The sequence below is a fragment of the Ictalurus punctatus genome, chromosome 18 (genome assembly GCF_001660625.3).
Source record: "Ictalurus punctatus breed USDA103 chromosome 18, Coco_2.0, whole genome shotgun sequence".
NCBI classification, from domain to species: domain Eukaryota; kingdom Metazoa; phylum Chordata; class Actinopteri; order Siluriformes; family Ictaluridae; genus Ictalurus; species Ictalurus punctatus.
In genome coordinates this window covers 6,885,677-6,904,972 of record NC_030433.2, presented here as the reverse complement: position 1 = coordinate 6,904,972, position 19,296 = coordinate 6,885,677, and the positions used below count along the sequence as shown (strand labels likewise).

The 19,296-nt window shown below is 38.0% G+C and overlaps 2 protein-coding genes across 9 annotated transcripts in view; one reads left to right on the top strand and one right to left on the bottom strand.

Annotated features, from left to right (window-relative positions):
• The window catches only part of LOC128635363 (uncharacterized), a 63,992-nt gene extending 51,984 nt beyond the window's left edge, over window positions 1–12,008 (top strand). For 4 of the 5 annotated variants that reach the window (XM_053687988.1, XM_053687987.1, XM_053687986.1 and 1 more), the window contains one exon: window positions 10,587–12,008. The gene's annotated coding sequence lies outside the window, so the exon portion shown is untranslated. The remainder of the gene's footprint in view (window positions 1–10,586) is intronic. The other variant, XR_008398340.1, reaches the window with a different exon arrangement.
• On the bottom strand, window positions 1,589–17,373 carry LOC108279277 (trichohyalin). 4 transcript variants are annotated; one of them, XM_053687981.1, is made up of 9 exons: window positions 17,017–17,373; window positions 15,204–15,218; window positions 14,816–14,833; window positions 12,954–12,977; window positions 12,484–12,504; window positions 12,322–12,345; window positions 7,757–7,804; window positions 2,359–7,082; window positions 1,589–2,211 (listed from the first exon to the last, which is right to left on the bottom strand). In XM_053687981.1, exons 1-9 carry the CDS (start codon window positions 17,045–17,047, stop codon window positions 2,119–2,121), a joined length of 4,998 nt encoding a protein of 1,665 aa, XP_053543956.1. In that variant the 5' UTR covers window positions 17,048–17,373; the 3' UTR covers window positions 1,589–2,118. The 4 variants fall into 4 exon arrangements, with proteins under 4 accessions (XP_053543956.1, XP_053543957.1, XP_017348871.2 ...); XM_053687982.1 differs by having other exon boundaries at window positions 12,322–12,342; XM_017493382.3 differs by lacking the exon at window positions 7,757–7,804.
• Window positions 17,374–19,296: the final 1,923 nt, after the last annotated feature.

Below are 19,296 nucleotides of genomic sequence, written 5' to 3'. Positions count from 1 at the left end.
CTCATCTCTAGAGGTCCAACTTGAGCTCCACGAGGTGGTCTCACCCGCAGAGTTCCTGCCAGAGGTCAGCGTGGCGACCTCATCCCCAGAATTTCAGCCTGAGATCTACTAGGTTGTCTCATCTCCAGAGTTCCAGCATAAAGTCAAGTTCCTGCTAGAGGTCAACAAGGTGACCTCCCAAGCCAAGTTCAGGTCTGAGGTCAAAGAGGCGACCTCTCATGCCAAGTTCCTGTCAGAGGTCGAAGAGACGACCTTTCAAGCCAAGTTCCTGTTCAAGGTTGAAGAGGCGACCTCTCAAGCCAAGTTCATGTCTGAGGTCGAAGAAACAGCCTCTCACTACACATTCCTGTCTGAGATTGACGACGTGACCTCCCACACCAAGTTCCTGTCTTAGGTCGACGAGGCAACCTCCCACGCCACGTTCCAGTCTGAGATCGACGATGTGACCGTCCATGCCACGTGCCAGGCTGAGAGAGATGATGTGACCTTCCGCGCCAAGTTCCAGTCTGAAACCAACGTCACGACCAACCAGGCTTTACTCACACCTGAAACCGACGCCACGACCAACCAAGTTATGCTCACGCCCGAGTCTGCTGACACAGACAACCAAGTTCTCCTCATGCCTGAAGCAGATGCCATGACTAACCAAGTTCTCCTCATGCCTGAGACTGATTACATGATCAACTGAGTTTATAGCCAACCAAGCTCTGCGTACACCTGAGTCTGCTGACAGAGCCAACCAAGTTCAGCCTGCAAAGTCGATGCAGAATGACGCTCAGACTCTCTGCGTGACTGAGGATGCCGCTCAGCATCCCTATACAGTTGAGGATGCCACTCAGCCAGCTTGTTCTACTGAGGAAGTTTCTCCGCCTGCCATTGTAGCCAAGAGCTCTGTTTTGCTTCCCTACTCTGCCGTGGATGCCACTACGCCAAGGTACTATGAGGACGTCGCTCTTCTTTCCTGGGGCGGGGGCGAGGTTCTGTCACAAATTCCCCCTGAGTCAGCGCTGTATTGCAGCGCGCTCAGCAAACTGAAGCCCAAGCTCATGCACAAGCGTGGTGCGCGAGCCCTTATTGAACGCACACTTGTCGGTCTTCATGACATTCACTCTGTGTACATTGGACACGTGCTTTTGTTATGGTTATGTTCTGTCTCCGCCCCTGTTTTGTAATTGGTTGATTTCTGAATGTGTGTCATCATTATTTTCAGCTGGCCTGTGTTTAACCCATGATTACTTTTGTTATATAAACCTCTCGTGTCTCTTAGCACTTTGTGTAGTATTGAGTTTATCTCATTACCAAGTGGTTGTTCATAGTTTCTCATTGTTTTCTCAGAAACCTTGTTTCTGGTTTCTCGTTTTTGATTCTAGCCTCGCCCAGTTTATGCCTGTTTGTATATATATGTATGTATGTATATTTGACCTTTTTGCCTGTTATTAGACCACGCTTTGGATTACCTTTGTCTACCTGCCTCTCTCTCTAATAAATATCTTTAACTGCACTTGCATCCGTCCTAACCTCCATTACGTAAGTTATGTGACAAGTTAAAAAATAAAGACAATTTTTCACAGCCTACTTTGCTCATATTTACCAAGGGTGCCAATATTAGTGGAGGGCGCTGTATATAGAACTAAAGCACTTATAGTTCACCGCAGAAGTAGTAATAAGAAGAAGGAGTTTATTTACACAAAAGTTTATTTACACATCACATTTCATACACAGATGGATAATGTGACAAATATAATAAATAATGATCCATTTCTATACAATGGCAAGTTTTGAAAAATAATTCATTAAAAAAAATAATTATTCAACTCAGTTCCGTGTAAAAAAAAATATTTGTTTTTAGATTGATGTTTTGCATCATTTAGATAAAAAAAAAAAAAAGAAAAACTCAAGAAAAACGATGATGGTCCAAATAATAGTAAACAATACTGTTATATAAAGTTCAGTACTGCCATGGATAATACTTAAAATTATACTATGGACTATGGATTATGGATAATACTAAAAAAATAACAAATGTCTTTGCATTTAATGTTGGTGTGCAGCATTTGTCTTTTAGTGAATGCTATTCTGAGGACTTTTCCATGATGGCAAGTGTTTGTGCTTTTTGTTTTAAAATTCATTTTGCTCCTGACTCTGTCCTTGTTGTGTCTTTGTTTTGATTTGCTTGTATCGTCTGTACATATTGGCATTAATCTGTGGAAACTGAGAGAGATGATTAGAATTTCAGAAATAATTGCATATATGAGAAAATGATCGATTTAATTAATGGTAAATTAATATATCTATTATATTTGTTAGTTATGTGCATGAAAATGCTTTTGAAATACAGAATATCAATATGATACTTACAATGTGGTAACTCGATGTCTTTGCTCCCCCTGCGTTCCCTGGTTCCAATGGGTTGTGCTCTTTGCTGTTGTCCCTTTCTACACCATGGTCCTCCTTTCTAACCTCACTCTCTCTTTGTTGAGAATGATCCAGTACACTTCCTGGCTTATATTTGTTTCTTTTAAAATCATCCAATTCTTTTCTTAGGTTGTTCTCTCTTAGTTGAGTAGCTTCCAAGTCCTTTTCGAGTTCACTCTCCCTCAGCTGAGAGTGATCCAACTTCCTTCCAAGTTCACTCTCCCTCAGCCAAGTGTCATTTAACTTCTTTTCAAGTTCTCTCTCCCTCAGCCGAGTGTCACCTAACTTCTTTTCAAGTTCACTCTCCCTCAGCCGAGTGTCATCTAACTTCTTTTCAAGTTCACTCTCCCTCAGCCGAGTGTCATCTAACTTCTTTTCAAGTTCACTCTCCCTCAGCCGAGTGTCATCTAACTTCTTTTCAAGTTCACTCTCCCTCAGCCGAGTGTCATCTAACTTCTTTTCAAGTTCACTCTCCCTCAGCCGAGTGTCATCTAACTTCTTTTCAAGTTCACTCTCCCTCAGCCGAGTGTCATCTAACTTCTTTTCAAGTTCGCTCTCCCTCAGCCGAGTGTCATCTAACTTCTTTTCAAGTTCTCTCTCCCTCAGCCGAGTGTCATCTAACTTCTTTTCAAGTTCTCTCTCCCTCAGCCGAGTGTCATCTAACTTCTTTTCAAGTTCTCTCTCCCTCAGCCGAGTGTCATCTAACTTCTTTTCAAGTTCGCCCTCCCTAAGCCGAGAATCACCCAACTTCTTTTCAAGTTCTCTCTCTCTCAGCTGAGTGTCATCCAACTTCTTTTCAAGTTCACTCTCTCTCAGCTGAGTGTCACCTAACTTCTTTTCAAGTTCGCCCTCCCTAAGCCAAGAGTCACCCAACTTCTTTTGAAGTTCTCTCTCCCTCAGCAGAGTGTCATCTAACTTCTTTTCAAGTTCGCCCTCCCTAAGCCGAGACTCACCCAACTTCTTTTCAAGTTCTCTCTCTCTCAGCTGAGTGTCATCTAACTTCTTTTCAAGTTCACTCTCCCTAAGCCGAGTGTCATTTAACTTCTTTTCAAGTTCACTCTCCCTCAGCCGAGTGTCATCTAACTTCTTTTCAAGTTCACTCTCCCTCAGCCGAGAGTCACCCAACTTCTTTTCAAGTTCACTCTCCCTAAGCCGAGTGTCATTTAACTTCTTTTCAAGTTCACTCTCCCTCAGCCGAGAGTCACCCAACTTCTTTTCAAGTTCACTCTCCCTCAGCCGAGTGTCATCTAACTTCTTTTCAAGTTCTCTCTCCCTCAGCCGAGTGTCATCTAACTTCTTTTCAAGTTCGCCCTCCCTAAGCCGAGACTCACCCAACTTCTTTTCAAGTTCTCTCTCTCTCAGCTGAGTGTCATCTAACTTCTTTTCAAGTTCGCCCTCCCTAAGCCGAGAATCACCCAACTTCTTTTCAAGTTCTCTCTCTCTCAGCTGAGTGTCATCTAACTTCTTTTCAAGTTCACTCTCTCTCAGCTGAGAGTCACCCAACTTCTTTTCAAGTTCACTCTCCCTAAGCCGAGTGTCATTTAACTTCTTTTCAAGTTCACTCTCCCTCAGCTGAGTGTCACCTAACTTCTTTTCAAGTTCACTCTCCCTCAGCCGAGTGTCATCTAACTTCTTTTCAAGTTCTCTCTCCCTCAGCCGAGTGTCATCTAACTTCTTTTCAAGTTCGCCCTCCCTAAGCCGAGACTCACCCAACTTCTTTTCAAGTTCTCTCTCTCTCAGCTGAGTGTCATCTAACTTCTTTTCAAGTTCACTCTCCCTAAGCCGAGTGTCATTTAACTTCTTTTCAAGTTCACTCTCCCTCAGCCGAGTGTCATCTAACTTCTTTTCAAGTTCACTCTCCCTCAGCCGAGAGTCACCCAACTTCTTTTCAAGTTCACTCTCCCTCAGCCGAGTGTCATCTAACTTCTTTTCAAGTTCACTCTCCCTCAGCCGAGAGTCACCCAACTTCTTTTCAAGTTCACTCTCCCTAAGCCGAGTGTCATTTAACTTCTTTTCAAGTTCACTCTCCCTCAGCCGAGAGTCACCCAACTTCTTTTCAAGTTCACTCTCCCTAAGCCGAGTGTCATTTAACTTCTTTTCAAGTTCACTCTCCCTCAGCCGAGTGTCATCTAACTTCTTTTCAAGTTCTCTCTCCCTCAGCCGAGTGTCATCTAACTTCTTTTCAAGTTCGCCCTCCCTAAGCCGAGACTCACCCAACTTCTTTTCAAGTTCTCTCTCTCTCAGCTGAGTGTCATCTAACTTCTTTTCAAGTTCGCCCTCCCTAAGCCGAGAATCACCCAACTTCTTTTCAAGTTCTCTCTCTCTCAGCTGAGTGTCATCTAACTTCTTTTCAAGTTCACTCTCTCTCAGCTGAGAGTCACCCAACTTCTTTTCAAGTTCACTCTCCCTAAGCCGAGTGTCATCTAACTTCTTTTCAAGTTCACTCTCCCTCAGCTGAGTGTCACCTAACTTCTTTTCAAGTTCACTCTCCCTCAGCCGAGTGTCATCTAACTTCTTTTCAAGTTCTCTCTCCCTCAGCAGAGTGTCATCTAACTTCTTTTCAAGTTCGCCCTCCCTAAGCCGAGACTCACCCAACTTCTTTTCAAGTTCTCTCTCTCTCAGCTGAGTGTCATCTAACTTCTTTTCAAGTTCACTCTCCCTAAGCCGAGTGTCATTTAACTTCTTTTCAAGTTCACTCTCCCTCAGCCGAGTGTCATCTAACTTCTTTTCAAGTTCACTCTCCCTCAGCCGAGAGTCACCCAACTTCTTTTCAAGTTCACTCTCCCTAAGCCGAGTGTCATTTAACTTCTTTTCAAGTTCACTCTCCCTCAGCCGAGTGTCATCTAACTTCTTTTCAAGTTCACTCTCCCTCAGCCGAGAGTCACCCAACTTCTTTTCAAGTTCACTCTCCCTAAGCCGAGTGTCATTTAACTTCTTTTCAAGTTCACTCTCCCTCAGCCGAGTGTCATCTAACTTCTTTTCAAGTTCTCTCTCCCTCAGCCGAGTGTCATCTAACTTCTTTTCAAGTTCGCCCTCCCTAAGCCGAGACTCACCCAACTTCTTTTCAAGTTCTCTCTCTCTCAGCCGAGTGTCATCTAACTTCTTTTCAAGTTCGCCCTCCCTAAGCCGAGAATCACCCAACTTCTTTTCAAGTTCTCTCTCTCTCAGCTGAGAGTCACCCAACTTCTTTTCAAGTTCACTCTCCCTAAGCCGAGTGTCATTTAACTTCTTTTCAAGTTCACTCTCCCTCAGCTGAGTGTCACCTAACTTCTTTTCAAGTTCACTCTCCCTCAGCCGAGTGTCATCTAACTTCTTTTCAAGTTCTCTCTCCCTCAGCTGAGTGTCATCTAACTTCTTTTCAAGTTCTCTCTCCCTCAGCTGAGTGTCATCTAACTTCTTTTCAAGTTCACTCTCCCTCAGCCGAGAGTCACCCAACTTCTTTTCAAGTTCACTCTCCCTAAGCCGAGTGTCATTTAACTTCTTTTCAAGTTCTCTCTCCCTCAGCTGAGTGTCATCTAACTTCTTTTCAAGTTCTCTCTCCCTCAGCCGAGTGACACCTAACTTCTTTTCTAGTTCACTATTTTTTATTTGTAAAACATCAGAATCATTTCTTAGTGTATATTCCTTTAATTTGAAATCATCCAGCTGCTTCCTTAGTTTACTGTCCTTCATTTCATAATCATCCAGTTGCTTTCCTAGTTTACCCACTCTTTGTGTGGAAGTATCCAGTTCCTTTCTTAGTATAAGCTCATTACTTTTGAAAGTGTCTAGCTCCTTTCTTAGTTCACTTTCTCTCAGTTGACCAGCATCCAACTTTTCATTTAGTTCACTCTCTCTCACCCGAGAGTCCTCCAGCTTCTTTTCAAGTTCACTCTCTCTCAGCTGAGAGTCATCCAACTTCTTTTCAAGTTCACTCTCTCTCTGTTGTAAGGTCTCCATCTTCATTTTTTGTTCGTTAATATGCTGGTCTTTTTGTCTTTTTTCATCCTTGCATTCATCCAGTAAGGTCTTTATATATAAAATTCTTTTATTTTCCCATGGTTCAAATTTATTCATAAGTTCTGCATAGGCTGGTGGAATAAAGAACTTGCTGTTTGTGTTAGCTATCATATTCCCAACTTTCCTGAAAAGTTCCTGAACACTGCTATCAGTGTCCTCTAGAAAGTGGCACCTTTTCCCACATTTCAAAACACACTTCATTGAGGCAGGCTCAGAAGTTTTTTCTCCATCTCCTCTAATGAACAGCACCATACTGTAGTCGAATGCCTCTTTCCCAAACACTGAAGCAACTGCTTTTAAAAGGAGATGCACTTTTCCAGGGTCCTGTCCATCTCTAATCACCAAAAGGAATGCATTAGGCCCAGGGAACACCAATGATGCACATTTCTGAAGGTCATTTTTGATACTTTTGACTCTCCTGGAAAAAAAGAATGATTTCAAGTGCTTCAACCATGGAGAAGGACTAATTGCCACAGTGACATGTCTTCCCTGGACATGGTTCTCCTTCACCTCCCATCCTTCCAGATCAGCTCTTTGTTTGCTCTGCCCATTCCTAAGTAAGATCTTGCATGCCTCATTCTTTGCAATATCATCACCTCCCAGAAGTATAAATCTACACTCTTCTCTGGGGTTAGCTGAATGACTCGGTTTGGATAAAGAGGCTTCACCTGTTAAAGAGACACAACATTGGACATATCACATTGACAATTTATAAAAAATTGTAAAAAAAATAAATACTAGTTGACTAAAGCAAAAAATGTTGAATTTTATTATCAGTATTTTATCATTTTAAGAATTGTATAAATTTTCTCTGTTAAGGCACTGAACATCACCAGTGTTGGTTTAGAAAACATTACTACTGTCAGCAGAAGTGAGTAGTAACGCATCTACTTGAGTAACTTTTTGAAAAAAAATTACTTTTAAGAGTAGGTTTAACTGGCCAAACTTATACTCTTACACAAGTTCATTTTTAATCACAGAAATGTACTTTTACTTCGCTACATTCGGTGGTGTTCCTCCGTTACTGTTAAATGTTAATGAATATCTGTAGTTTTAATAATTAGTTTATATCATGTATAATGAGGTTGTGAGTCTCGCGATATGTTGCTCTGAATGTGGACGCAACAACCGCTCACTTTTTTAATGGCTCAGTCGAAGAGGGAGAAGCAGCGAGTGTGTTGAGGGAGGCAGGACACACATACACACACATACAGCAAAGGAAACTCTCAATTGGTTTCAGAAGGGAAAAAAATCAAGGTGTTAGAATGGCCCAGTCAATCACCTGACTCGAATCCTTTTGAACAAGATTTAATGACAATATGTTAGGAAGAATGGTTCACACCTGAATACTGCGGCCCATTAATTTCTTCATACAGGAAGCGTCTTGAAGCTGTCATTACAAACAAAGCATTCTCCACTAAGTATTAAATAAATGTATTTTTATTTTTCTTAGCGTGTTCAAAGCTTTTTTCCTGTGTCATTCTGCTTTATTACACATAACTTCATTTATGGACATTAATGTTTGGATTTCTTTATATGTATGGATTTCTTGAGTTAATACTGATGTCTGGTGAAAATTTAATATGAATAGCCTCATTGGAAATATATTTACTGAAAAAAATGTTGACGCGTTCAATGCTTATTTCCCCCACTGTATGTAAGAACAATGCTTCACATCTATCAAGCTGGATATAGAAATTTATTTTAAAATAGTTCATAGGAGCATTAACACAATAAACATAGTATTCATAAAAATCTGTTTAATTTGGGAAAAAAAAATCCTCATAACTGAAGAGGGTGAATTTGTATATAAGAAGACTTACAAATATAAACCTTGACTGATTTCAGTTGATTTGACTTGATTTCAAATTAGCATAACTTCCTGCAATTTTATATATGAATTATGTTCTCAACTTTAAATAACTTATTTATTTCAGCTGTTCACATTTAAATTTAATGAAGGTTTTATGATACTAGTTTCATATGAATGATTTGAAAGAAAGCAATCCAATATTGATTTTTCCCTGATTGTGATTTTCATTTCGTCACCCAGAACCGTTAATCTAAAAAAGGCAGGAAAATGATCATTTCCACGTTTTAAGGAGAGTACAGGAGTGAGTAATAATATTATCAGCTGTGCAGTCAAGAACTGTGGTAATTGCACATTGGCTTAGTGATTAATAGCTTAGTGGTTAGCACATTTACCTCGCACCTCCAGGGTTGGGGGTTTGATTACTGTTTCCGGCCCTGTGCGCAGAGTCTCCCAGTGCCCTCGAGGGTTTCCTCCCCAAGTCCAAACGCATGCACTGTAGCCTGATTGGCATCTCTAAATTGTACATAGTGTGTGAATGGGTGTGTATGTGTGTGTGATTGTGGCCTACAATGGGTTGGAAAACCGTCAGCACCCATTCCAGGGTGTCCCCCGCCTTATGCTTGCATTCTCTTGGACAACTCTAGATTGGACAAATGCCTCGCTGTCTGGATGTTACAGTAGATGCAAACAAATTGGCTTTTTGGCAGACACCCTTATCCACAGCAACTTACATTCATCTCATTTATACATTTGAGCAGTTGAGGGTTAAGGGCCTTGCTCAAGGGCCCAGCAGTGGTGGGATTTTAACTCACAACCTTCAGCTAAGCTCCAGTTTGTCCAGAATGCAATAATCCTTGCTCAAACCAGAACATTTAACCAAATTACCTTTTAAACACTACTCTGGCTTCAGTAACATTTTGCACTGATTACAAAATAGACTACTACTAATTACATAAGGCACACAGTGGTTTTCACCCGACAGTATCTGAATGACCTTGTGGTCTATTATGATCTGCCATGTCTGCTTCAATTAAAGTGCAGGTTTTTTTATTATTCTTTTTTATTATTCTTTAATATTCAGTATAATGAAAACTACAGTAGGGTGCAGAGCATTACAAAGCCACCCAGCTATATATATAAAAAGAACTTTATATTTTGTGTTCAGGACTCAGAAACAATCTCAAAGTATAGATTGGAAACTTATTTTTTACTCAGGAATTTTGTTACGTAGCTTTCTCTTTTCAAAGCTATAGATCTTGTGGGTTTATAGGTACATAGAATTATAGTGAATCATGATCATTCACCCTTATGGCTAATCCCCAATACACTCAGAGCACCGTGATCACAACTTTTAAACCACTAATAATCTCCCTCTCCTCTTCTGACTTGTCTGATTCCTCCTGACGATTCACTTCTGCTTGGAATGTTCTACATTCATATTTTGCTGTTGTGGAAAGTCCCAAATGGATGCACCTAAGATTAGCACTTCCCAAAAAGTAGTTTATACCCAAGTCTCACCCCTACTTAAGTGTATACTCTCTCATAGATACTGCATATTTGTACCTAAGAACAGATGATGTAATCATAAAGACTGTCCTCTGCTCTTTTACAATTACACAGCAAACATGCTGTGTTACACTTTTTCTAGCTAAGACTGGTGCATATAATATTAAGTTTAAAGCCCTTCTAAAGACGTGAAATTAGATTGATAAAATGTACGGTTTGTTCAGATCATGGTCTGTGAAATAACATCTTCTGTTATAAACTCGGAACTTCATTCATTCTGTTAAACCATTTTCACCTCTAATTGTGTGTGTGTGTGTGTATGTGTGTGTGTGTGTGTCTGTGTGTGTGTGTGTTAGATTAGTTTGTGTGTTATAGAATGGTTCACTAAAGTTTTAAAGTCTGTTTTTAAACACATGTGCCCTATTTGTTTATGTTGGCCACACTGCCTTGAATTTCAGAACCTGCTTCATGCACTTCAAATAATGTTCCAATGTATTTAGGATATTATTGCCAGTGCCCATGGAGGTAATATCTAATGCATAAGTAATGACTACGCTAAGTTCAACTTATCGCTGGATGAATAGTTGATCAGAAATACTAGATTAGCCAAATTTCCCCTTTCTATCCTGCATATTTGATGGAGAATACAATAGCTCAATTTAAACAGCTAATTTTCATTACATATAATGGTAGAGAATACAATTATTTAACCTAAACAGCTTATTTTCCCTACACTCTGTTTGATTATTGCTTGATCCACTGCCTGCATTTTATTTTATCTTTGCTTCATTATTTGGATTTCTTTACTATTGCCAGTTCTTTTTAATAAAAGCATTATCTGCATTTGTTGCAGTCTCTGCTGCCTGACAAAATTCTTCACTGTCAACATGGAGACAGCAGGACTGTTTGACTGGCAACAGGCGATCACGGTTCAAGGCCATCTAGTAGGTGAGCAACAACAACAAATGGTCAAGCTCAATGCCAAGCTCACACAGCTATCAACCATACGGTCTATACCCGTTTCAACAATGGTGAAAATATACCCCTCAGCTCCCTCTCTCATTGCCTGCCCTTGTTCTACTCCTGTGTGGATTGTGTTTTTACTGTGCCAATGACCAGCACTGAGTCTCTCGGTGTCCAGTACGTCCAGCTCAATGACACCCACCACCCACAAAGGAGCAGGTCCCAACTCAGGAGTTGGGGCAGTGCTCTCACAAAAATTCAGAGAAAAGCCCAAACTGCACCCATTGAATTTCTTCTCAGAAGAACTCATTCTGAGTCATGCTTCCCAGATCCTTTAGTGAAATTTTGGGGTTTGTGGAGACTTCTTTTTTGCGTTAGATGATCTGCTTTTGAGTTGAATTTGCTGGGATGGCCAGGCCTGGACAAATTGTCAGTCATTTGGGCTCTGCGCCACTTGTAGATTATATTCCTTACAGTGGAATCATGTATTTCAAATAATTTGATCTTTTTAAATCTCTTTCCAGAATCATAGACATCCACAAAATTATTTCTGAAGGCCTTACAGATCTCTTTAGAGCTTGACATGATGACACCACACACCTCAATAGCAAAGGGAACACCAGACACTAGATATGACATGACAGGTGTTTAAATAAGACTGGTTCCACCTGCACTCCCTAAGCAGGTTCTGATCACTGTCAATCAATCTTGAACACCTGACTATAATTTTATGGATTTGAAGGTGTGATAAATGTAGGGGTGTTCTTACTTTTTCCATGTGACTGGTCTATTGTTGTGTTTTTTTTTTTTGTTTTTTTTTTATATTGTGAAAATTACTACAAAATGTTAATTTTATGTGTCATTTGTTAGAGTGTTTCAACTTTATTAATAGGCACTGTTTCAAAGAGGATCAAATGTTTGCTTGTCCAAATATGTCCAAAAAGCGCTACAGTTGCCATGGGGTGTACTTATTTTTTCACATGATTGTATGTATATCGATCATTTTAAATTTCTCCCCTTTTCTATTTATATTACATAAAATTGGGCTTAATTGTTTCATTTGCATTTAGTTATAAGAAACGTTCCATAGATCAGTCTAAAAATGAGGCTATAGCACAAATTTTTGTTCCTGTTATCATCCTAAGAAAATAGTCATCATTAAAAGGTTTAAAAAATTGTCATGACTAATATTTTACAAATATTTAGCTATAATGCATATACTGTATATTTGAAATGTACTACTGTGACAATATAAGCATATTGTGCATATGTGTATAATTTTTTTTTTTTATAATTTCAAGATGTCCCTATTTACAAAACATGGCTTGGTAATTTAGAACACTATGATTCAAGTTAACTGGGACAGTCTTAAAATATAATAAATGTAACAGGAAAAGTGAAAGGATATAATGGCTGTATGAATAGATGCATGAAACACTCCACAGTTATGACAAAATGATGGTTAATTGGTGCAGGATTTGGTGAGGAAAAGGTGTTTTTATCAAACATCAAAATAGGCAGTGAATAAGGCAGGCCTACTGCAGAGTGTGCAGAGATTGTTTGCATATTATAGTTGAGTTGTCCTACATGTAACAATGATCTTAGGCATTAAAGAATTCACTTACTGTAATTGGCTCTATTTTCATCTGCCGTAAATAAAAAGAGCATTGGTATACATTATGAAAATAAATAAGGAAATATAAATTATAACAGAATTACTAAAAGTGTCATAGCTCAAATAACTGTACCCTCATCTCTTATATATATTTTTAAAAAAGATCACTTACATTCACCTTCATCATGTTGTGCTGTAAAGCAAGACAATATTTATTTATTTATTTATTTAAGGCTTATAATATTTGTCCAAAAATAAATAAATAAATATACAGTTGTATGCAAAAGAAGTAAACACAATCTCTTCAACCACATCACAAATGTTAATGTCGCAAGTATATAGACAGAAAGGCCAGACGTGATTTGGCTATGTGCCATGGACTGATGAAATCAAAAGTGAACCCTTTGGCCACAATCACTCATTTAATTAAAGGGTAAAAACACCTTGACAAACACTCCACAGTTATGACTAAATGATGGTTAATTGGTACAGGATTTGGTGAGGAAAAGGTGTTTTTATCAAACATCAAAATAGGCAGTGAATAAGGCAGGCCTACTGCAGAGTGTGCAGAGATTGTTTGCATATTATAGTTGAGTTGTCCTACATGTAACAATGATCTTAGGCATTAAAGAATTCACTTACTGTATTTGGCTCTATTTTCATCTGCTGTAAATAAAAAAGAGCATTGGTATACATTATGAAAATAAATAAGGAAATATAAATTATAACAGAATTACTAACAGTGTCATAGCTCAAATAACTGTACCCTCATCTCTTATATATTTTTTTAAAAGATCACTATATCTTCACTTCATTCACTTTCTTTGTGTGTGTGTGTGTGTGTGTGTGTGTGTGTGTGTGTGTGTGTGTGTGTGTGTGTGTGTGTAAATATACAACCCCAGATCAAAGTTGGGAAATGAAAATAAAAACAGAATGCAATGATTTGTAAATCTCATGAACCCAGATGTTATTCACAATAGAACATAGAAAACCTCAAATGTTTAAACTGAGGAAATGTATAATTTTAAGAGAAAAATAAGGTACTCTTTAATTTGATGGCCGCAACACATCTCAAAATAGTCGGGACGGGGGCGACAAAAGGCTGGAAAAGTAAGTGTTAGTAAATAGAAACAACTGGAGGTTAATTGGGAACAGGTCAGTAACATGAATCTACAATCTGTGGAACAATTTCAGAATAATGTTCCTCAACGTAAAATTGCGAAGACTACGAATATCTCATCGTCTACTGTACATAATATCATCAAAAGATTCAGAGAGTCTGCAGAAATCTCTGTGAGGAAGGGACGAGGATGAAAATCAATATCGCATGTCGGTGATCTTCGGGCCCTTGGGTGGCACTGCATTAAAAACAATCATGATTCTGTAATGGAAATCAGTGCATGGGCTCAGAAACACCTCCAGAACTCATTGACTGCGAACACAGTTCGCCGTGCCATCCACAAATGCTGGTTAAAGCTCCATCATGTAGAGAAGAAGCCATACATGAACATGATCCAGAAACACCGCCGTTTCAAACGACTCAAAATTTGAAATTATTTTTGGAAACCATGGATGCCACGTCCTCTAAACTAAAGAGGACTAAAGAGGAGAGGGACTATCCGGCTTTTTTTTTTATCAGTGCTCAGTTTAAAAGCCTACCATCAGAGATGCCATGGGAGTGCATTAGTGCCTATGGAACTGGCAGCTTGCACATCTGGAAAGGCACCATCAATGCTGAAAGGTATATACAGGTTTTATAGCAACATATGCTTCAATCCAGACAGCGTCTTTTTCAGGGAAGGTCTTGCATATTTCAGCAAGACAATGCTAAACCACATACTGCATCTATTACAACAGCATGGCTTCATAGTAGAGGAGTCCAGGTGCTGAACTGTCCTGCCTGCAGCCCAGACCTTTCACCAATTGAAAACATTTGGTGCATCATGAAACAAAAAATATGACAAAGAAGACCAGGACTGTTGAGCAGCTAGAATCCTGTATCAGACACGAATGGGACAACCTTCCTCTCCCAAAACTCCAGCAACTGATCTCCTCAGTTCCCAGATGTATACAGACTGTTGTTAAAAGAAGAGGGGATGCTGCACCGTGGTAAATATGGCCCTGTCCCAACTTTTTTGAAATGTGTTGCTGCCATCAAATTAAAAATACCTTTTTTTGGTGCATGGTAAATTTCCTCAGTTTTATGTTCATGTTTATATGTTTTCTATGTTTTATTATGAATAAAATATGGGTTTATGAGATTTGCAAATTGTTGTATTCTGTTTTTTGCATAATCGTCCACCAGGCTCTGACATCGGCTTGCTGGAATTTTTGTCCACTTTTCCATGCAATATTCTTTCAGTTGCAAGATGTTTGAGGGTTTTCTTGTACTGAAAACCCTTCATGTACTGCCTGTTTCAACTCCAATATACTGTGGTAGACAGCGTATAGTATATATAATCATATATTGCCATTTATAATGCATAAATTAACAAATTACTTACCACGGTTGATTAGGGGTACTGCACAAAAATAAAGAATATATTAAAAGAGAATGTTAATACACCTACAAATAACTATAAATGTCCAGAAATTACTTGTGTTTTCATATTGCCAACAGTATGTCTTGAATTTTTGCTGCTAAACAAGCTCTTCACTTGTATGCATTTCAAATCCTTAAAAAATTAACACTAAATGTAAAATCTAAAGAGAAAAAAAAATCTCATTTTCCATTTTGCTTAGGTGCTATAGTAGAAAAATCTTATTTTAAAAATTCTTTTATATTTATTAAAAATAACAAAATAATAAGCTGCAATTGAGGGTCCCTGTTTCAAATATGGATGTCAGACTGAGCAGCAGCAAAATGTGTAACAATGATTAACAGTAACTTACTTTCTTCATCTTGTTCTGTAAAAACAAAGGCAATATTCATGTTACAACAACCCCTATTAATCATTTTCATTAAAAAAAAAAACTATAATAACAATAAACTAAATAAGAACTACTAGTTAATTACTCCATGAGTAAACTATATGGCAAAAGGTATGTGGATGCCTAACCATTATGGCTGTGGTGTAGTGGTGATTGCTGAGTAATTAAGGCTTTGAATCACACATCAGGTTGTGTATACAAAACCTAGCAGAGGCAAACTGTCATGGCTGGAAAAGACCCTTTATCTCCAGCTCACTTGTAACCTGCATCAGTCAAATGTACTGGGTTATGTGTTTGTTTTTTTTGAATACAATTTTAAGATGTTACAGTACTTTGCTGTAAATATATTTAAAAGTTATTTACTGTAAATTTTACAGTATTATACTGGCAGCCCAGGTTACCAGATTTCAGGCAGTCATTGTAAAAATGGAGGGACTCTATGGCTATGATTCGTAAACAGTTAATGCAATATATTTTTTAAACTCCTTGAAAGCTGAAATTCTACACTTCAATCACATCTTGATTACGTCATTTCAAATACACTGTGGTGGTGTACAGAGGCAAAACTGTGAACATTGTGTCACTGTCCATGCTTACTGACCTGTCTGTACATAATAATAATTTGTCCAATAATGAATAAATACTTTTCATTTATTTCCACTCTTGCCTTCCTTAAAATATATTGCTGTAAGTAACAAAATTCATTTTAATTTGGAATGTAGGCCTACTTTCATTATTTGATTATTTGTAAAAGTGTGTGTGTGTGTGTGTGTGTGTGTGTGTGTGTAAATGGTGTAGCGACATACCAAAAAAAAAGATTTTATTTTTTAAAATCTACATCATATATTTCCAGTAGTTAATGCTCATTAAAGTCCAAAGAACAATTATTAGCTTTTGCAGCAGTTAAGATCCTCGTGAAGGGGATGGGTGTGTGTTTGTGTGTGTGTGTGTGTGTGTGTGTGTGTGTGTGTGTGTGTGTGTGTGTGTGTGTTAAAAATCCCAAAACACTCAAAAAGGTCTGCAGGTGTCACATGGAAGGAAATCATGCAAACACCCCCTAATCCCCCCACCCAACCCACACAAACACACTTTCAATTTCAAAAGTCATTTACCGTGAAATATTCAGACAGGACAAAACAGCACTACCATACCTTTTACAGTAGAGTTCTTGCATCAACAGCTACCAGTATTTTACCGTAAATCTAACTGCTTATTTAACAGTGAAGGCAATACTATGTTCCTTGCTTTTAATATTATATTTCAAGTGAAAACTTGAAATAAAACAGGAAAAGTATATAACTTTTGTTTCTGTTGTTTTTCCCCTTAATGTAAAATTTGTAGTTAAATGAAACCAGCTGCTTAAGGCAGTACAGTGTGATAAAAGCATTTTTTCTTCAAATAATCAATGCCTGTATCATGTATTATGTGTTGTGGATTTTGTCTTATTAATGGCAAGAAATGGCAAGTGTTTGATTTATTAATGAAAAAATGTCCCAGTATATATGAATTTGCCTTACCTTTAAAGCTATCTTTTCAACTGTTATGTACAGTAGCTGCATCAAAGTGTTTTTTAATGTGATGTGGACATTACTTGTCCATCGGCTATATATAATAATTCATATATAAATCTAATAATTCATCATAACACATAGCCAGCTCAGACTGTGGTATTGTTTAAGTCACTGAAAAAAAAAATGTCAGCCATGGTTATAAACCATGTAGGGCACCGCCCGAAAGGAAGTTGCACGAAAGGTTGATTTACTGCATCTCTTACCTTTCCTTTGCCTTTGCCTTCTGCGCTGCATTGCTTCAGTTAAGAAAAAATTTGTTTATACCCTGTTGCTAAATTGTAACACTCCTCTTGGTTGGGTTGGAAATAAGGAAGTGAGAGGTAGACAGAGGGCAATTGAAAAAGGCTCTTTATTTTTGCTTTCACTTTTCAGCGCACCACACACACACACACACACACACACACACACACACATATACATACATACACGGCCCTGTGCTGGTTGGCTCTCTCTTTCTGAAGGTGCACATCACTCTCCTTTTTATCCTCACCACAGCTCACTGCAATTTTGATTTTAGTTTGATTGTTTGATTTTTTAAACAATCAACAAATTGGACAATAGCCAAGGGTTCATTCATAGCCAAGTATAATAAAGTATCATACAGTACCAATAAAATACCATAGATAAAAGAAAACAAAGAGAGAAATTGAGAACAGGTAAATCAAATCAAAATTATATACAACTCCCCTCAAAACATAAACAAATAAACAACAAAAAAATATACAAAAAACATCAAAATGTGAGCATACATTGAGTTTAGTAGATTTTTTGTTTAAAAAAAATGACATTTTTTTTTTATATATAGATCCCAATATCTCTTTGAAAGTGAGAAAAAAGGGGCTTATGTTTTAATACCTTACATTTATGGATAAAATACGTGGCAAGTAAAATAATTAAGTTACATAGAAAATATAAATTTTCATATTGCTTTTCAAAAGTGACAAAATCAAACAAAACATTCTTAAAATAAAGCTGGAAGTCCTTATACTGTATATGAAATTCAGAATAAACTGACAAATGTCCTGCCAAGATTTTTTTTGTGATCATACTACCAAAAGAGATGGTGAAAATTCTCTCTCCATGAGTCACAAAAAGTACAATTAACATCAATATTCAAATTAAATCTTGACACAACAAACATTTTAACTTGATAATAGTGGTGAATAGGTTTAAAAGAAACCTCTTTGATCTTATTCACCAGCAGCTGCTTTTTAGGAAGAGTCCAAACCCGCTTACACAAAATACTTTCCACTGACCTATTCCATTTTGCAGTTACAGTACATGAGGAAAAGAGACAAAGTCATTTTGAAATAGAGCGCATATATTTCTATTAATTTTTATGTGAGCGGTTAAAAGCATACTGTCCCTACATGTGTATCAGTTGGATGTAAAAAAAAATGATCAAAACTTTGTTATAAGCTTTAAACAACATAATGGCACGGTCAGGAATAGCATTGTAGCAAACTGTTTGGGGTTAACAGGAATACTATATTGAGACAGAAATTCTTGGGATGTAAACAAATGGCCATCCTTATTGAATAACTAGGTCCTAAGTCCAAGTATAAGTCCATGATCTTAGAAAAGGTTGTAGCATAGCAGCTATGCTAATACCTTCATAAGAATAACATTCATGAAATGTATCAGTCAGGATATACGCCTCAACATAGCACAGAGACAGTGCTGGTTAAAGTGGTAAATGACCTACTACGGGCCTCAGATCAGGGTTGTGTCTCTTTACTTGTGTTGCTTGACCTTAGTGCAGCTTTTAATACCACTGATCATACAATTGTCCTTGACAGATTAGAAAACGTTGTTGGCATTAAGGGAACAGCCCTCTCTTGGCTCAGGTCTTATTTGATTGATCATTATCAGTTTGTAAATGGTGACTTCTCTACGCATACTATGGTAAGGTTTGCTGTTTCACAAGTTTCTGTTTTAGGCCCATTGTTTTTTCTTTATATATGTTACCTCTGAGTAAAATTATTCGTAAACATGGAATTAGCTTCCACTGTTATGCTGATGACACACAGTTGTATGTTTCAGAAATGCCACAGGAGAGATACCAGCTTAATAAAGCTGAGGAATGTGTAAAGAACATTAGACACTAGATGCTTATTAACTTCCTGTTACTTAATTCTGACAAGACAGAAGTACTTGTACTAGGACCACATGCAGCTTTCTGATTACGTAGTAACTCTGGATGTTCTTTCAGTTACATCATCTTCAGCAGTAAAAGACCTCAGTGTGATTATTGACTCCAGTCTTTCATTTGACGCTCATGTTGATAATATTACTAGGATAGCCTCCTTTCCTCTCAGAAATATTTCTAAGATAAGAAATATAATATCACTACACAATGCAGAAAAATTAGTTCATGCTTTTGTCACCTCTAGGTTGGATTATTGTAATGCCTTACTGTCTGGATGTTCCAGTAGGAGCATAAACAAGCTCCAATTAGTCCAGAATGCAGCTGCAAAGGTCCC

Coding starts and splice junctions, on each gene's coding strand:
- LOC108279277 (XM_053687981.1), bottom strand. CDS start 17,047: ATGCAGCGCAGAAGGCAAAGGCAAAGGAAAG. Junction 7,805..12,321: donor TGAAAATAGAGCCAATTACA/GTAAGTGAATTC, acceptor TTGTAATGACAG/CTTCAAGACGCTTCCTGTAT. Junction 7,083..7,756: donor TAATGGGCCGCAGTATTCAG/GTGTGAACCATT, acceptor TCTCTTTAACAG/GTGAAGCCTCTTTATCCAAA.